Source organism: Nyctibius grandis, chromosome 1 (genome assembly GCF_013368605.1).
Source record: "Nyctibius grandis isolate bNycGra1 chromosome 1, bNycGra1.pri, whole genome shotgun sequence".
In the NCBI taxonomy this organism is placed as follows: Eukaryota; Metazoa; Chordata; class Aves; order Nyctibiiformes; family Nyctibiidae; genus Nyctibius; species Nyctibius grandis.
This window is the reverse complement of record NC_090658.1, coordinates 79,800,369-79,818,904: the sequence shown is the minus strand read 5'-3', so window position 1 is coordinate 79,818,904 and position 18,536 is coordinate 79,800,369. Positions and strand designations below refer to the sequence as shown.

Genomic DNA, 18,536 nt, shown 5'->3' with positions numbered 1-18,536 from the left:
CTCTTTTTTCTTTTCTTTTCTTTTTTTTTCTTCTTCTTTTTTTTGGGGGGTGGGGGGGTCCCTTTTTATGACAGCGAGCGTACAAGGCGAGTTGAGGAGGCGGAATCATCTCGGCAGCCGCTGCATTTTGTGTGGAAGCCGCTCGGGGGGTTCATTAATATCATTAGCATTTAACCCCCTCCTGCCCCCCTCCCCTTCCCAGCGCAGGGTGACGTCACGCAGCGGCAGGAGTTGGGGGGAAAGCGAGGGAAGCTCAGTGGGCAAGGGGCGTCCCTCTCCCCTCCCCGCCGCTGCCTGTCACAGCCTCTCCGCCGATATTACAGGGGCCGAAGCCTGGAGCTCAAAGCGGAAAGTCAGCCAGTGTAATGAACTTCTGGAAACCTTTCCCTTTTTATACCATTCAGTTGCTGAGAGGCAGAGACAGCCTCCTCTGACGCCTTTTCCCCCCTTCCATTATTTTTCCAGGCTCTGATCTCCCTGCTCGCTGCACCGAGGCACTCGGCGCAGAGCCCCGCTCCCCATCCTACCTTCTCCTTCGCCTCATTGTTGTCCTGGCTGCTGTGGCTCTCGCTCGCCTTCCAGGAGCGCGGTGGAGAGCCCGCTCGCACCCCCCTGCACCCTCCCGGGGTCCCGAGAGCATCTGCTCGCAGGGGGGCGGCGAGCGACCGCCGACTTTGGGTCATTTCGTTTCTTTTTTCTTTTTTTCTTTCTTTTTTTTTTTTTTTTTTTGTTCTTTTTGCTCCTTCTCCCCCACCCCTTGCCGCGTCCCCGCCGCGTGTCCCCGTCCCTTGGGAGGACATCGCCGGGCAGCGGCGAGGATGTGCCGGCCCCCGCGGCGGAGCCAGCAGTGAGCGCCCGAGGGAGGCACCTGCCCCGCGGAGCCGCCGCGCCGGTGGCGGCGGGGGGGGGGGGACCGCCTCGCCCCGGCGCCGACACTTCGCCCTGAGTTTAACGACTCTCGGGGGCTTCGAGCATGAGCAAGCCGGCGGGATCAACAAGTGGGTAATAACGCGGTGGAGGCTTCGAGCAGCCTTTCCGAGACCGGCTGCAGCCTGGCCTGGGGGGCGGGAGGTGAGGGGAGGGAGAGGAAGGCGGGGGGGGGTTGTGGTTTGGGTTTGCATCCCCTCCCGGCGAATTAAAAAAGAAGTGTATATTTCCATCCGGAGTGGCAACGAATATATAGGCTCGGAGTTGCCCCGACGGAGTTTGGGCCCCGGGCTTACAAAACGCCTCTTCCCAGCTGCCCGCCCCGGCTTTCCGCCGCTGGAACGGGGGCAGGAGCCCGGGGGCAGCGAGCCCCGGGAAAAGCAGCTCCACCGGAGGCGGGGAGGGGGTTCGTCCCGCCGGGGCGCGGGCAGTTGTCTGCGGGTCTCCGGTACTGGAGCGGAGCGGGGAAGGTTTGGGTTTAAAGGGCATTACGGAGTTGAAACGTGCTGCTTTTCTCAGGGACTTTATGCAACCTTCTGCGACATAATAATTTCTTTTTGAGAGTTTGAAACTCCGGTCACTCAATTACACGGAATCGCGTAAGCAACTCTATTGAAGGAGGATTTAAATGCAATACTTTGCACACCATTTCCAGTTACAACAAATAATCCTGCAACGAGGAAAGCAGAAACAACTTAAAAGTCACATTTTCTTTAATCCTAAATCCATGCACCTCATAACTGGGGAATTTAAAGCATGACTAACCGCTCTTACAGAATGGCTCAATCCATATAATCCCAGTGGGACTTTCGGAGTTTGTAATATGGATGGAGTCAGTAACAAAGCGGGGGGAAAAATACCCAATCCAATTTAATGTCTGACAAGTGATGGATCGGACAGTTATTTCCTCCGTGCTCCGGCCGTCTCCCGGGGCTGCGGAGCGGTGGAGAAAGGGAGGCAGAGCCGGGAGGGACCCGCCGCCCTACTTGACACCGGCCGCCCCCCGCCAGCCCCGCGGCCTTCTCCTTGCCGCTCTTCCCCCTTATTTTGACCCGTGTCCACCCTTTGTCCGCGAGAGCCGGGAAACCGGGGGACCGCGGCGGCGGGGCCGGGGGACAGGAGGGGGCCGCGGCGTGGAGCCCGGCGCGGGCCCGGCGCTGCGGCCGAGCTGCCGCCGCTTCGGCGTGGGTTGGCTTGTCTTCTTCCCTCGTGGGGCTGAGCGCGGCATTTTACTCAGGGGTAAAAAAAATTAGTAGCGGGGCTGCGGTCGAGGTGATCATCGACGGAGGGGAAGGGGGCAGCGGCCAAAAATAAGCTGCGGCGGCCGGGGCTGCTTCGCGCCGGCTGCGCTGCCCGAACTGCCCGGTAAGTGCGGCGAGAGACGGAGCGGGATCGGGCCCGTGGGCAGGCGCGCCGGGACGTTGTCGGGGCGCCTGGCGGATTTCTGAGTGTTGGCGAGGGGACAGGAAGGGCCGGGCGGCCTCGTCCCCAAAGGACGGAGGAGCTTCTGCCGGAGATATTTTGCGGAGGAGAAAACCCGCAAGGCTGGACCGCGCCTCAGGCCGCACGGCGCTGGGCCACCCCCGGCCGCCGCCGCCACCTTCGCTGCTGACTCCGACCCCCCCCAACTCCCTGGGAACCCCCAGAAGGAGACTCCCCAGGCCCGACCCCACCAAGGCCCCGCGGGGACGGGGACACGCGGGGACTGCAGCGGGCCGGGGCCCGAGACCGGCCGGCCTCGGCAGCGCATACAAAAAGCCCGACCCGCTGTCCCGGGGCTTCCGGGGGTCCCGGGGGGCTCCCGGGCAAGGGGGCTCCGGCCTGGCTTTTCTGCCCGCCGGTGGGCGCCTAACGATGTCAGCTGCGAGGTCTGCCTGGGTGGTAACAAGACCCCATCCCGCCGTCCCCCGAGCCCAGGCTAACTTCTTTCAACAGCCTCTGATGGTAATTACAGTAATCGGGGCTGCCATATATCCTTTAAGCAATTATGACACACAAAAAAAGCCCCCAAGGACCCCCTGTCGTGGGATGTTCAAAACGGTTTCCCAGCTGAACAGAAATCCCATTTTCTTAGCGCTAAACTTCTGAGACGAAGCGGTACCTCGGGGAACCGGAGCGCTGTTAGGCAGAGTTAATCAGTTATCTCATGACCCCGTGTCAAGCTCGCATTTTTCTCTTCCCACCCCCCTGCCCTGCCTCTTCCCCCTCTACTTATTTCATATTTGCCCTGCACGAAAGTTTTCTCATAACAGGCTCCGCGGGGCGGGGATGGGGGGTGGAGGGGGGGCGCGGAGCGCGGCCGGGATGGCGGGCGGGCGGCGGGACGGGGCGGCCCCGCAGCCGCGCGGTGCGGGGGGCTCCGGGCGCTCCCTCTGCCGCGTCCCCCCCTCCCCGCCCTCTGCCTCGTCGGGGGCCGCGGAGATGATCGGACGGGCCGGGCCCGCTCAGACGGCTGGAAACGGGGTTATTTGGGTTTGGCGAGGTGCTCCAGGTGCTCGGTTTTTATCGATGGAATATGTGGACGTGTGAAGAATATAGGGAACATGTTTACATGCATGGTGTGGTTATGTCTGTATATATATATAACGCATATGATTTTTTTAAAGAGGCTCCCAAACTTAAAACCCGCCTGGGGAAAACTGTTCTGTAAAACCACCCCAAGTTTCTTCTCTCTCCGCCGCCCGCTTCTAGCGCCGAGGAAGCCGAGCCGGCTGCCCCGCGCCGCGGGCCGGACGGGGAAGTGGAGACCCCCGGGGCTGCCCGGTGGCCCGGGCGGCGGCCCTCCGGCGGGCCCGGGTGCGCGGCCACGGCTGAGGCCCGCTGCCGAGGGAAGGGGGGGTGGGGGGTCCCCGGCGGCCGGACGGGGTGCGCGGGGGCGGCTGGGCGGTGCTGGGCTCTGCACCGGGGTGCACCACCGCTGCACGTACCGCTTCAGTGTCTCTCCCCCCACCCCCAGCCTGCCCCTCCTCCCCCTTCTCCTCCTTTGTGTGCGTGCGTGTGGACCCTCTCTCTCCCCGTGGATGCTGAGGGCTGGAGAGGGAAGTCGAGCGCTTTCCCCCGTTGGCATTGTGCGATATCCGAATTCCCATGCTACACTTTTTGACGGGTCACTGGTGCCCCAATAGGCAGGTGGCAAGGAGGGCTTGTAATTACACACTCACAGAAACCGTGCCTCGGCCTCAGCCCTCCTCACGGGCGCCTACCTGCAGCTCCAAAGCCGCGGCTTGCTCGCAGGCAGTGGGGCGGGGGGGGGCTTCCTTGGGCTGCGCTTCTTATTAATTGCGCAAAAGTTTTTTATTCTTTAACCTCTCTCCCTCCCACCCTCCCTCCGCCACCCCTCCCTCTCGCAGTCCCTAACCTAATCCCCGTCCCTCTCGCCGTGTTGTGTATAGCAGCTGTCGGGTTTCATTTAGGGAAGAAGCTGGCAGCTTGTGCTCATTGGAGGCAGTCAAACGAGTTTCAATGGGCAAAATCATTAAGTTAACACTTTATCTAATGTCCCTATTGTCTGCCAGCAGGCATTGTCTTAGAGCCTTAGCGCAGACATGTCTGAAATTATCTCGGAATCCTAAATTCTCTAGGGAGCGAGCGGAGCCCCTGCGGCCTGTTGCCATTCTCACCCCGCCCCCCCCAGCAGCGCTCCACTCCACACCGCACTGCTCCGCACCGCACCGCACGCTGCCGCCTTCTCCCTTCCAGCCTCACCCCCACCCGCAGCCGGGGCTCTCCCTGAACTACTTCCAAACACAGATAGCGGCCCCGAGTGCTCTCCGCCGGAGTTTGGAGACCAAGGTTTGGTGAGAGGGACTGAATCTCCAGCGTAAGTTGAGATAGGAGGAAAGAAGGCTGTTTGAGGCAGAGAAAAGAAAAGAAGAGAAAAGAAGAAGAGAAAAGAAAAGAAAAGAAAAGAAAAGAAAAGAAAAGAAAAGAAAAGAAAAGAAAAGAAAAGAAAAGAAAAGAAAAGAAAAGAAAAGAAAAGAAAAGAAAAGAAAAGAAAAGAAAAGAGAAAACACGGGAAAAAATAAAAGGAAAAATAAAAGGAAAAAGGAAAGGGAAAGGGAAAGGGAAAGGGAAAAGGAAAGGAAAGGAAAGGAAAGGAAAGGAAAGGACAAAAAGAAAAAGAACGCGGAAAAAGAAAAGGATAAAGAAAAGGAAAAAGAAAAAAAGAAAGAGAAAAAGAAAAAGAAAAGAAAAAGAAAAAGAAAAAGAAAAAGAAAAAGAAAAAGAAAAAAGGAAAAAGAGAGAGAAAAAAGAGAAAAGAGAAAAAAGAGCAAAGCCAGAGAAAAGGCAGAAGCCGAGCGGCGTTTTGGCGGGTTTCTTGAACCGGGCTGCAATAATCTCTGCTCAAGTTCTTACATCACCCTCAGACCATTTGCAATTCTAGTCAAAGTGGGTGCGAGAGCAGCGCCCGGCGGAGCGGGAGCTGCGTGTGAGGCGGAGGAGAGCGGAGCGGAGAGGAGCGGAGGGGAGCGGAGAGGAGTGGAGGGGAGGGGAGGGGAGCGGAGGGGAGGGGAGCGGAGAGGAGCGGAGGGGAGGGGAGTGGAGGGGAGGGGAGCGGAGGGGAGCGGAGAGGAGCGGAGGGGAGCGGAGGGGAGCAGCGCTGCCCGCCCACCAGCCCGCGCCCCAGCCCGCTCGCAGACCATAACCGCGTCCGCACACAAAGGCGAGGCGGAAAGGTTTGCTGCAGGTTTTGGGGTGAAGAAAATGACACGGCTCGTCTGTGGCAGGAACCAGCCCCCTTTCCCCGGGGTTGCAAGGGGAAAGAGAAGGTCACTTGGCTTCCTGCTCATGTTATTTTGTTTTGATTTATTCTGTGACTCGGTCTCTTGACTGCTCTCCTGCCCAGGGAAAGTGCCGTCCTCTGTTTGCCGAGCGCCAGGAAGCGAGGGGAACGCCACCCGCCAAAGTCGCCCCCCCTCCCCAAGTCGCCCCCCCCCCCCCGCCCCCGCATCCCCACTTCTAGCAGGCGAGTCTGCTGCTCCCGCTGCTGTAATCTTCCCTTCCAAAATGGGTCTTGGCGATTATAGAAGATCCGAATAAACGTAGCGGGGCATGAATAATGCTCATTGTAGAAAACTGACACTTGCTCAAGGAAAAGAAAGTTGGCTATAAAATCACTTCATTATTTGCTTGTACTGCGGCTCTGGGGCTAATCCCTCCGGAGGTCAGACTGCTGAGCGCTCGCTCTCTCCCTCCCTCCCTTCTCTGCTTTCAGGTCGCATTTTAGACATCCCTTGCAAAGTGTGTGGGGACCGCAGCTCCGGGAAACACTATGGGGTTTACGCCTGCGATGGGTGCTCGGGATTTTTCAAGCGGAGCATCAGGAGGAATAGGACCTATGTTTGCAAATCGGGAAATCAGGTACCCGCCGCAGCGCAGTCCCCTCACCACCTGCACCTCTTACCCTGTATTTCCCCTGGCCCCCGTATTGCCCCCCCCGCCAACAGAAACACCCGCAGCAGCAAGCTCCAGCTGTCATGCAGCCCCCCCCTCCCTTCCCAGGGGGTCCCGGGCCGAGGCCGGGCGCAGGGTACCCCAGCCCGCCTCCCGCCGGCACGGTCCCCCACCCCGGGCCGTGCGGCCGCAGCCCACCGGCGAGGATGAGGAGGGGTGCGCAAGGAGGGAGCGGGGATGACAGCGGGGGCAGGCGTGCAGCCAGCCCACCGCTCATCACACGAGGAGAGCGAGGGGCAGCCCCTCGGTGGGCCACAATCCACAGCCGCTCGGTGGACAACCGACACCATTTCCACCCCGGCGGGTCGCGCCCGCGCCCAGGCGGAGGCAGCTCCGCTTGTTCCCCTTCCCGCTCCGCCAGCGCTCATTTCCACGCCCGGACCGTCCCCGCGGGGATGCGGGGCTGGGGACGCGGCGGGGGGGGCACAGGGGCCCGGGGCGCCCCGAGGGGGTGGTGCCGCCGTCGCTGTCTCGGGTGCTGAAGGCGGCCCGGCCCGCCCCGCCGCCGGGACAAGCACCCTGGCACGGCACGGCACGGTCCTCCCCGCCCCGCCCCGCTCCGCCCCGCCGCTGAGTCAAGCACTCCGGCAAGGCACGGCCCCGCCGCGGCCCGGCCTGGCCCGGGGAGGGCGCGGGGGCCGGCGGGGTGAGTGCGGTGCTCCCCCCGGCCCGACGGCTGGCTGTGTTGCAGGGAGGCTGCCCGGTGGACAAGACGCACAGGAACCAGTGCCGGGCCTGCCGGCTGAAGAAGTGCTTGGAGGTCAACATGAACAAAGACGGTACCTGCTCCCCCTCTCCCGGGGCCGGGGCGGCGGGGTGGCAGGAGGGAACAGAGACTTTCTCTGAACTGGGGAGCGGTGTGTCACTGTGGGGTCTCCCCCTCCAGGCCCCTAACAACCCCCCATCCCATGGCAGCCTCACCCATTTCTTCCCAAACACCCCCAGGTGGGGAATCGGGGGCCAGCCCCAAAAAACTGCAGGGAGGAGGGAAGCCCAGCCAAGCACCATGGGGTACCCGTTGTGGGACCCCACAGTGACCTCCTCGCCTCTCCTTGGTGCCCTGCAGCGGTGCAGCACGAGCGGGGCCCCCGGACGTCGACGATAAGGAAGCAGGTGGCCCTCTACTTCCGCGGGCACAAGGAGGAGAGCAGCGGCGCCCCACACTTCCCAGCCGCCGCCCTGCCAGCACCTGCCTTCTTCACTGCCGTCTCCCAGCTGGAGCCCCACGGCCTGGAGCTGGCCGCCGTCGCTGGCACCCCCGAGAGACAGGCTCTGGTGGGCCTGGCGCAGCCCACCCCAAAGGTCAGCCACTGTCCCGGCCCCCGGCAGGCCCGCAGACCACACTGTTGAGGTGCCTGCAACTGGCCAGCTCCTTCCTGCCTCTCGGGTAGACATGGCAAAGAGCAAGGCTTGAGACCTTGCAGGTTGTGGTGGGGACTCTTTTGTTATGTCCCTAAAAGCTCTGGAGACACGAGGTGCAAGGGGTAAGAGGCCCTCTGCAGAAGGGGTATGAAGAAGGACCGTCTGATAACCTGCTCTGTACAAACCCTGTCTCTCCTACATCCTTACACCCTCATGGTTGCAGAAGTGCCTGGAGCCCATCCACAAGTCAATTTTAAACCTTGCTTCATGAGGATGAGCTGCAATCACCGAGTTTTCTTCAGCAAAATGCCCATCTCCATAGTGATGTAGTCCAGAAAGTACTATATCTGTACTGACCAAAGCCTGCAGCTTGTCCACGCAGACACAGATGTGCCTAAGCTGGCTCTGCGCTTCTTGGCTGCGACATTTCCTAAGCAGCCCAGTAGAAGCACTGCTGTGGCCTCAACTGCACAGGAATTAGCCATAAGGTCATGTTTTTCATTAACCCATTTGCAATGGCATTTTGCATATTCACAGCACCTAGAAAATCAAAGAAGACACAACTTAAATAGTTCTCCATTTCCAGAGTTGGTAGCTTGGGAGAATCCGTCGTGAACATGATCACAACATATACTGTTGTATTATAATTTTGGAAAATACTGCATCAGAAATTATTTAGCAAGAAAACATAGCACATGCTTGAAAACGTAACTCCATTCCAACACTACATACCCTTTAGGTAGTTACACTTAGCTCTATGCATCTGCTTACAGCCTGTTGCAGTCAGGGAGCTAGATGAAGGTTAAGGCTAAATGAGTATGTACTGCTTTGCTGAGCAGGGCTGGAGTGCTACATCAGCTGCTGAAGCACAGGTTACAAACCACAAATTCTTAATCAAATTTGTATCCTTCTAACTCTGCTACCAGAGGTGGGCTATTGTGTAACAGGGTAAAGGACGACACCGCGTTTTGGTAATTTTTTCCCCCTGATGTAATCATTTCGTTCTCCCTTCAACCTCCTCCGGAGAACTGTTTCTGTAGTACAGTTCATCCATGCGGATGAGCAGCAGAGAGCAGTTTGGAGTGGGCCCACTGAAAGCAATGACCTCTGCTTGCAGAATAAGAGAGTGCACAGTTGCACTGAGCATGAGCGTGATGCACTGAATGGCAGCTGTAGGGGACAGGAAGACCAGGCTGCCTTGGTGACATTTTATGAAGTTGCTTTATTTTCTTTTTGACATTAGTACCCGCATGAAGTCAACGGTACCCCTATGTATTTGTACGAAGTGGCCACTGAATCCGTCTGCGAGTCAGCAGCCAGACTTCTGTTCATGAGCATCAAGTGGGCCAAGAGTGTCCCAGCCTTCTCCACCTTGTCCTTACAAGATCAGGTAAGGCACCTGCGGTGGGAGTGGTATTGGCCTGGCCTGCCTGTTAAAGAAGGCTCAGAGCTCAGATTGGGTCCTGAACCTTCAGCCCTAGATCTCTAAATCTGTAAGGGATTTCAGCAGCTCTGAAGTTCAGAGCAGAGTTTTGGTCTGTCCCTAAAAACTAGATTTAGAAACTGCTTTCCTCCAACTGTTATTTCATAAAGCAAACAAAAATCGAGACAGAAAAAAATCTAATATAAAGCTAATATTATTGGAGGACAAGTGCTAGAGGAAAAGTCACCAGGCTGCAGACCAAGCTCAGCGTGTCAAAACTGCTTCTCTACTTGTGGAACAACTTTCCCCTCCATAAAATTTGAAACAGCATCTTTGCTATTTTGGGATGAGAAGTACTTAGTTAAGCATATGGCCTCAGAATATGATTGAGGTGATTTCTGAAGACCATTCCTTCTCCTCTCCTCTCCTCTCCTCTCCTCTCCTCTCCTCTCCTCTCCTCTCCTCTCCTCTCCTCCCCTCCCCTCCCCTCTCCTCTCCTCTCCTCTCAACTGTTTACAGAGCCAACATTTCACAGAATCACAGAATCACAGAATCACACAGAATTTTTTCTTATTCATGTTATCTTTAGCGAACCTACATTACAATTACACCAATATGGTGGAAGCAGAATTTGGCCAGCCCACAACATTTTTCAGCATTAATTAAAATCTTCTTTAATTTGTCTTGTTTTCCTCTATGACAATTTGCCTTTGCCTCAGGTAAATCATACGTGAACCATAAGAGCTGAAGCAATTTCTTAATGACTTGATTCTTGATGAGGACTCAGTGTGCTTTGTGTAATGCACTAATTTAAAAAAAAAGTAATCAGATAATTATAAAATGGAAGAGGAGAAATCTATGCAAAGCTCCAATCATAAAAAACATCTAATACTTTGATATGATTGAGCTAATTTCCCAAAATGGTAACTAGAAGTGTTGTGCCTTAGATGTTACATAGCAGTCAGCAGGGGAACTAGTTCCCTTCCATGGATGCATGTTGCAAGTGTTGCAGTTGATATGCAAACACGTATTTTGAACTGAAAGAGAAGAGCTTCTTAGGAAACCAATAGTGTTTTCTACCTAAAGATAAATCATGACGGTAACAATGTGATATAAAGCTAAAGCACATTGAAATGTTCCTGTTCTAGCACCAGACTCACATTTTGAAATCCTAGTCATGAAATTAGGCAAAGGGGGACACTGTGCAGGTCTGGCTGGGGTGCTGCTACAGAGGAGCGTGAGGGGAGCAATGCGATAGGGCCCGGGAGGTTACACACAGTGTCAGGAAGACAACGGTCCCAGTGCAGCATGCTATTCTCTAATGTTGTCTTCTGCTGCCACTACTCCTGCAGAGCACAAGCTCTGTCGTACTAAGCAACTGAAGAAACAGGCCCAAATATCAGGGACAATAGAAGGCGTGCCACTTCAGCAGGAGCCTCAGCGTGTGGGAAGAGGCTAGGTCCTTCTCTAGACAAGTGAGGTCCACAAGAGGGTCTTTAGGTGAAAGCTTCATTTGACATAAAATGGATGCATTTCCCACAAGGTCATCTCTGTCAGTATGCGGAGGAGAGGGCAGCAGGATTCGGGAGCAAGGGAAGTCTCCATTGCACATGACCAAACATGCCTGAGACAGCATAGATACCAGAGTGTTCCCATTACCTTTAAATAACCCACTGCCTCTTTCACTTTCACACCAGGGACTAACGTTAGTGAAGCACATATTAAAATCCCATCCTTTCCTTAACATCACCTTGACTTGCTGTACCTCAATGCAAGCCAGCTTCTTCAAAACTCAGAGCTGTTCAGCTCTAAAGCTTTGACCTGGGCCTCTTTCTGCATGATTCCCTTGTCATATTCAGGAGAGCTGGAGAAGAAATCACTCTGATTTTAATCACCTTGTTTCATGAATAATCAGGCAGTTGATTTTTATAATAGTGCCATTGCATTATTTAATTCGACAATGGCCCAGCTGTAAAAGTCTGCATTTCTCTTTTTGTATCCCTGACATCTGCCTGAGGAGAGTCTAAAACCTTCTCCTGGATTTTGCTTTTGTTGTGCTTTTCTGAAAAGGCAAACACATTGTGATTCCAGGACTCTGACAGTTTCATCTTGAAGGCAAGGAAATAAGTAGGAACCAATTTGCTGACAAAACACAAGACTGAGGATTTGCTGTGTTACTACTCTTGGTAGAAGAGAACCTGTATCCCTTCCCCAGCTTCACAGAGCTAATCCCACCATGGATTGGAAGCCACACAACAAATACACCTTGCTTCAAGTTCTGCTGGCCTGCACACCTGCCCAGCTTGTCTGTAAGACAGGTTGGCCTAATGCAGGTCACCAACAAAAGGTTGTACTAACAGGATGGGGCTGATTAAGAAGCAAAAACCAGTCCTTCGGAAAGCCTGGTGTTTCTTGTTTCTTTGAAGAGGGAGGGCTGAGTATGACTTCAGCGTGAATTATTTTAATTGGGGGTTTTACAGACTTACACATAGGCATGAAGAAAGCTTCAGCTATTGGAATAGTCTCTTATTTCTAAAGTCTTCTGACTTTAAAGACTTAGTGGGAAAGAACATATGAAATTGATATCTTCCAGGAACCACCACTCATTACCATTGTATCTGCATGAATGAATGACAAAAAATGTTTTACAAAAGCAAATGAAAGGCTGGCAAATCACTTCCTATGTCATACAGAAACCTGCACATCCATCAGGCAGGATTATCGGGAGGAGGGGCTGAGTTCGCAGGCAGCAGCAGCAATTAGGAGACTTACGAGCAGGTTCGGCTGCTCTCAGAACAGAGCTGAGATGGGCACTGCACCCTAGACTTCCTTTCCCCTCCATATTTCATACAATGATCTGGGCAGCTTCCAGCACTGTAAAATCCAATGTAATTATTTCAAACAGTAACTATATGCAAACAGAGACAGAAATACTTTCCCGTCACAATTTCCTTAGTCAAGTTATATAGAAGTTCTGCCAAGCACATAGCACAAAAAGGCACAAAATGGGCATAAGCCTGCGGTTACAAGGTGAGAGCAGAGAGTCTGAGAGCTCTTCCTCCTGTTCTGATCGGAACAGGGTGGTTTAAAACTCCTAATACTGTTAAGAGTTAGCACACAGATAAAGGATTCACTCTTACTGCATGCTTTCTGTATCATCTATTACTTTCATGTATCTGATTCCAAGGAAATAGTAATTCATTTGGTAAGACGTATTTTTTACTTTGTTCTTCCTTTTACAGATTTTTTATTGACTTACTTAAAATACCCTCCTTCCTATTTTCCTAAGAAGCTGAGCTGGTGATACTTTCAGGGACCATAGCAATATTAATACATGTGGTTTGCTTTTTTTTTTCTGCATGAGTTTTGGGCAATCTGTTTTCACTGCATGGAGCCACCAGATGATCCCTCCTGAGTCCACGACAGTTCTCACCCTTCCAAATCTCTCCCACCCTATTGAAAGACATGAGATCCCAGGATATCCTTTAGGCCATGAACTTCAGCTGAACTGGGGGCCTTCCAAACCCCTCTTAAGAGTTGGTCTGGACAAACAATCCAAAGATGCCCTCAAGACTAAACATGGCCGTTCTGTCTTTGCCAGTCAGCATTACCAGGAGTCATGTCTCCTCTTCAGATGCACCACTGCCCTCTACGGAAATGAAAGGCATTGCCTCCAAACAGAGAAAAACACATCCTCCACACAACCAGGCAACGTACAAGAACTGCAGAGAACTAGCAAGGCTGTCAGCATAGGTGCTTGGATACTCAGTTCTCTGAAAGGAAACAGCTCTTAGTGCCTGGAATTTCTGAGTGATTTTAAGCAAAAAGCAAGGAAACAGGTGACACTGAGAAACCGTATTTGTGTTCAGATGCTGTGCTTGAAAGAGCTAAAGACTTGCTTAGTAAGGAAGGGGTTTCCCTCGAGAGCAATAGGAGAGCACTCATCCAACTTGTCCTAGGACAGCTGTATGTGCCGAGGGAGAGGAGAGCCCATGCTGTGCTGAGAAACACGGGCGAGTGTTCACGTTGTGAGCAAGCTCTTTGGGGTGGGAGTTCTCACTCTCCTTTCTCTTTCTCCTCCCTTTCGGTCCACAATATGGTGCACAGTGAGCCAGCCCTCCGTGTTTCTCTACAATGCATAGACTTATTTCTAGACACCTTCTCGAAAAGCTAAGAGAAGAGCTAACAAATGCTGTGGGGAAAATACCATGACAGGCATTTAAAGTAGTTTTTAAAATAACAGAAATTTACATATTTAAATTGTTTATAAATCTATAAATTATACACTATGTTATATTGTACATCTATTGTATGACAGCTGATGCTTTTGGAAGATGCTTGGAGAGAACTGTTTGTTCTAGGAATAGCACAATGGGCCATTCCAGTTGATGCTAACACTCTACTGGCTGTATCTGGTAAGAATTGCACAATTTAATGACTTTGTTACAAAAATTACCATAAAAATACATTACTGAAAAAAGAACAACATGTAAAGAATAACAAATTCCTACTGAACAATAGAGCATACCTGTCATTTATAAATCTATATTTAAATGCAAATAATGTTGTTTTGTTGTATTCATGACTGCTTGCATTGTCATTTAAATGCAAATTACTGTGTTTGTTATCATCCAAGAGAAGATTTTGTATTAACTTTCATACAATATAGTCAGTTTACATGGAACCAGATAGACAAGTGTGACAATAGAGTGGATATTGATACACAGAATTTTGTCAGAAATCAATATAAAATAAAGCAAATGCCTTTAGTATGATTTACTTCATCTCTTTCTGTTTTAGGCATGAACGGTGACAATACAGATTCTCAGAAGCTGAATAAAATTATTTCAGAAATACAGGCTTTACAGGAGGTTGTGGCTAGATTTAGACAACTTCGGCTAGATGCTACCGAATTTGCCTGTCTCAAATGCATTGTCACTTTTAAAGCTGGTAAGCAGAAAGCATCTCTTGCTTGTCTGGTCTGATAACTATGAGGTTGCTACTTTAAAGCAAAAAACGATGTTTTAAACCAGACATAGCTTTATACCATCCAACAGGTTTCCTGGTATTGAATTCCAATAGTCAGTGTTGCATTTTGAAAGGCTGACAGTGGAGTGCTGGGGAACTAAGGGGAATGTTTAATTTCCGCTGATAGCACTAGCTGAACTGTTTTGACCCACCAAAGAGTCTGGCTGAACTAGTAACTGATCTGCTTTCCAGTGCCTACACACAGTGGTTCTGAACTGAGGAGTTTCCGAAATGCTGCCGCCATAGCAGCCCTTCAAGACGAAGCCCAGCTCACTCTGAACAGCTACATTCATACTAGGTGAGTGGTGTCTTCCCTCAGTACTACTTGCAGGTGTAGGGGTAAAACCCTGCTCTCACTGTAGCGAAGGTGACGTTTCCACTGACTGAAATGGGGACAAGGCTGCTACAGTAAGTAAACACTGGCTGTCAGCCTGCAGGGATTTGGCATTCCCTGATGAAAGAGAATCATAGAAAAGGTTGGAAAAGACCCTTAAGATCATCAAGTCCAACTGTTAACCCAGCACTGCCAAGTCCACCACTAAATTGTTTTCCTACACATCTTTTAAATACCCCCAGGGATGGTGACGCCACCACTTCCCTGGGCAGCATGTTCCAATGCTTAACAACCCTTTTGGTGAAGAAATTTTTCCTGATATCCAATCTAAAACCTCCCCTGGAGCAACTTGAGGTTGTTTCCTCTCGTCCTATCACTTGTTACTTGGGAAAAGAGATCAACTCCTGCCTCACTACAACTACCTCCTTTCAGGTAATTGTAAAGAGTGATAAGGTCACCCCTGAGCCTCCTTTTCTCCAGGCTAAACAACCCCAGTTCCCTCAGCTGCTCCTCATAAGACTTCTGTTCTAGACCCTTCACCAGCTTTGTTGCTCTTCTTTGGACACGCTCCAGTACCTCCCTGGAGAGATCTTCCCCTGGGAAGTGATACCTGCTGTGGAACACTTTGCAGTTCAGAAGGCTACATTTTCATCTACGTTTTATTCAGTTAAATACTGCTAATAGTGGTGCTCAAAACAACGTCACACCTCACAGCAGTGTGAGCGCTTTTGACCCATGAACTCCAATACACTTCCCCATGTCATTTCCCCCATTTTGCAGATACAAAAGTTGGGACACAGGAAGTTAAATGGCTCTTCCAAGACTCTACCCTGAGTCTGTTCTCAGGTTGAAATGAAAAACCCAGAACTTGTGAATCCCATTTCAGTGCTGCAGCAGAGTGATAAGAATCATTGTTTGGGAAGAAAATATTCCCTTCTGTCTCATTCAGGAGAAGTCCCATGGGATACACAAATCTTAAAAACTGCTGTAAAAGCTGTAGCTGTCATCCCATGATGTGTGCAGGAGTGAGCCCAGGAATGCACAAAATGTACTGTGCGAAATACAACCCCACACTCTAGAACAGCTGGCTGTGAACAGATCAGTAGCCTTGTGCTAAGGACCACTTCAGAGTGGTGGGACAGGGGAGAAGTCAGAATAGCGCACCTAACATCTGCAAGAGCTGCTCTGGCTCGTTCATGACTTCTGGGGAGAGCTGCGACAGGTCTTGTAAAGTCCATGTCTCAGTCCTTTAGCTGCAGTGGAGGTCCATGAGACTAGCACAGTGGGAGATGGAGCAGTGGAAGAAGAACTTCTATACCATTTTTTCCTTCTTAAACTTTGATCTGCTCTCATAATAGCTCTGTCTAGCAGAAGTCAACTCAGTGTCAGAGATTAGATGGCAGCAGCCTCTGAAGCACTTCTATTTAGTTTAAAGGAAATGGCCTGCCCTGGGGATGGGAGTAAAATTGCAAATACCATTCAGTTATGGCTAGTTTGGAGCAAAAAGAATAACTGAGGCATAGCAACAGTTCTTACAGAAGGCCTTGCCCTTGAAGGTTGCTCCCTGGGGACTCTGAGTGAGCCAGGGCCTGCTGGAGAGCAAAGCCAAGGAGCAACGGTTTTACGTGGCCATGGTTTCCTTTCCAGGCATGGGGATTTTCCACCGCATTTCTGCATTGCTGGAAATATTTAGCTACTGGGCTGAACAGTATCTGTTGTAAAAGATACCCTTTTACAAGGAAAAAAGTGCAGTCCACTGACAGGGCTGTCACATTGACTCCAGTGCGATGGGGCTTTCAGCTTCTGTTTCATCCTCAGGCTTGAATTTACCTTCCTGCCAGTGTTATGGTAGTATCAGCCCTTTGATCTCAGTGGAGTCGCTCTCAACAGGACGCATGGGAGGGCAGACTGGAGAAGCAGAAAGTTTCTCTGAAAGACCTACTGCTTCTTTTAGGGAGATCACTGTAAGCAGAGGCTTGAGAACCGCTGGTGTAAAGTCAGTGTAAGCACAGCTAGAATACACATCCTACTTTGTGTTGGCTTCAAAAGCTGGGAGAAAGGATGGAAAATATCCTATTACACAAATATATTACCTGGGGATAAATCACAGCTTCTTTAACAACAAAAAAAAAATCTTTCTAAATGTCAATTGGTATTCAATGTATAAGGCAACCAAAAGGGGGCAAAATGATTACCATGCCAATCCAGACAGGTTTAAATTGCTCTTTAAATGACAAGGTATTTATTATAGGTCAAGCTCTTCCCTGACTGCATCAAGAACATAGTTATCGTCTGAGGGACAAGTCAGAGCAGATCCTGTCTCTGTATTGCTACGGCTCTGAGGGAATAAACAAAAGAGTTAATAAAAACTCAGAGACATTGGTCTATATTCTGCTAACCTCCATTAAGAGAGTTTTCCTTGGGGTCAAACTTTTTGCTCACATGAGTACAAACCACAGGGTTTTAGCACAGGTAGCACCCATCTGTACAATTTGCCAGATATTGGTCTTTTCTGTAAAGTAAAGGATTTTCTTTGGAAAAATATATGAAAACTTCAACATCATGTTTTTCTGTCTCCCAGGTACCCCACACAACCCTGTCGTTTTGGAAAACTTCTACTGCTTTTACCAGCTTTACGTTCGATTAGTCCATCTACAATAGAAGAAGTGTTTTTCAAAAAGACCATTGGGAATGTACCAATTACAAGACTGCTTTCAGATATGTACAAATCCAGTGACATATAAATTACCTTAAAATAAACAATCAGGATGGACAGTTTGAGAACTTTTATCTATGGAGAATAAGCCTCAACTAACAAAATCTACAGGAAGCGTAAGCCTGGGAATGTTTAGCCTTTAAACTCATTGACAAGAAAATACCCCAGTAGATATGATTCTGCTGCTCTGAACAGAGTGATTTAGATCATGGAGAGAATGCTTTGTTCTACAGAAAAAGTGAAAGTGGTTGGAATTTGGCTGCTATTCCTGTTACTACAGGATGGAGGCAATTCAGATGCCAGTCATAGATAACAAAGACTCTGCTATTCTCTCATTTAACTGGCAGATCTGAGACAAAATGGGAAAGAAGGTACTTTAGTTTGTTCAGTATTTGGAACTGCACGACCAAACTTGGCTTCTGTTGTAACATGAGATGCGGTGGCCTTCAGAACTGTTTTAAAAGTAGCCTATGTTGGGAAAATGTTTTTAATATGATAGGCAACATTTAAGACCAGGTTACCAAAACATTGCTTCTGCTATAATACATCGTGAAGTGGCCTTCAGAACTGATTAAAAAGTAGCTTATGACGGCAGCTCCATTCTTCCTGCAAAATGAACTGGTGATCTTTGATGCGGATGTCACCACAATTCATTTGGTTAACATCTCAAAGACAGAAGAGCTTTACACACTTACTCCCTGACCTTCCCTCCCTGACCTTCCGTGTTCTTCCACACACACAGACACACATTCACACACACACCTGAGAAGATACAAGTCAAGAAAGGAAGACTAAAACAGCAAAACCAAATACAATGGAGATGACCGCTTCAGTGATCTGCTGGCTGTCCTGTTGGCACAGTGCTGAAACCAAAGGCAACGGTGGCCAAACTCTTTGTCAATGAGATGTGCAGAGAAGTGAAATGACTATAAAAAAAATCAATGAAAGGAATTTTATTTCAAAGAAATAAAGATTGTTGACTGATACAATGCTAACAATTTCCAAAAGTTTCCAATGCCTTTTTAGAAAACTCCAGGTTCTAATTTTGAAGCCTTGTTCACCCACACCCTCTCACACACGAAAACATTACAAGCTGCTTATTTGATGTATGAAAAATGTAGAAAACCACTTAAAGATAGCTGCTGTACTTTTCAAAATTTGATTTGTTATTAGGAACTAGCACTGAGAAAAATCAGCACTTGGACTATCATAGAATGAGTAAAACTTTTCCTGTACAAAGTGGATTAACTGATTTGTGAAGTTAAAAAGTTGTACTCATTGTATTTACAAAG

At 50.4% G+C, this 18,536-nt stretch overlaps 1 protein-coding gene across 1 annotated transcript; it reads left to right on the top strand.

Moving 5' to 3' along the window:
* Nucleotides 1–973: 973 nt before the first annotated feature.
* Nucleotides 974–17,272, top strand: NR2E1 (nuclear receptor subfamily 2 group E member 1). Its single transcript, XM_068410575.1, has 9 exons — nucleotides 974–998; nucleotides 6,143–6,288; nucleotides 7,073–7,160; nucleotides 7,448–7,683; nucleotides 8,987–9,133; nucleotides 13,485–13,581; nucleotides 13,967–14,116; nucleotides 14,387–14,492; nucleotides 17,110–17,272. Exons 1-9 carry the CDS (start codon nucleotides 974–976, stop codon nucleotides 17,270–17,272), a joined length of 1,158 nt encoding a protein of 385 aa, XP_068266676.1.
* Nucleotides 17,273–18,536: the final 1,264 nt, after the last annotated feature.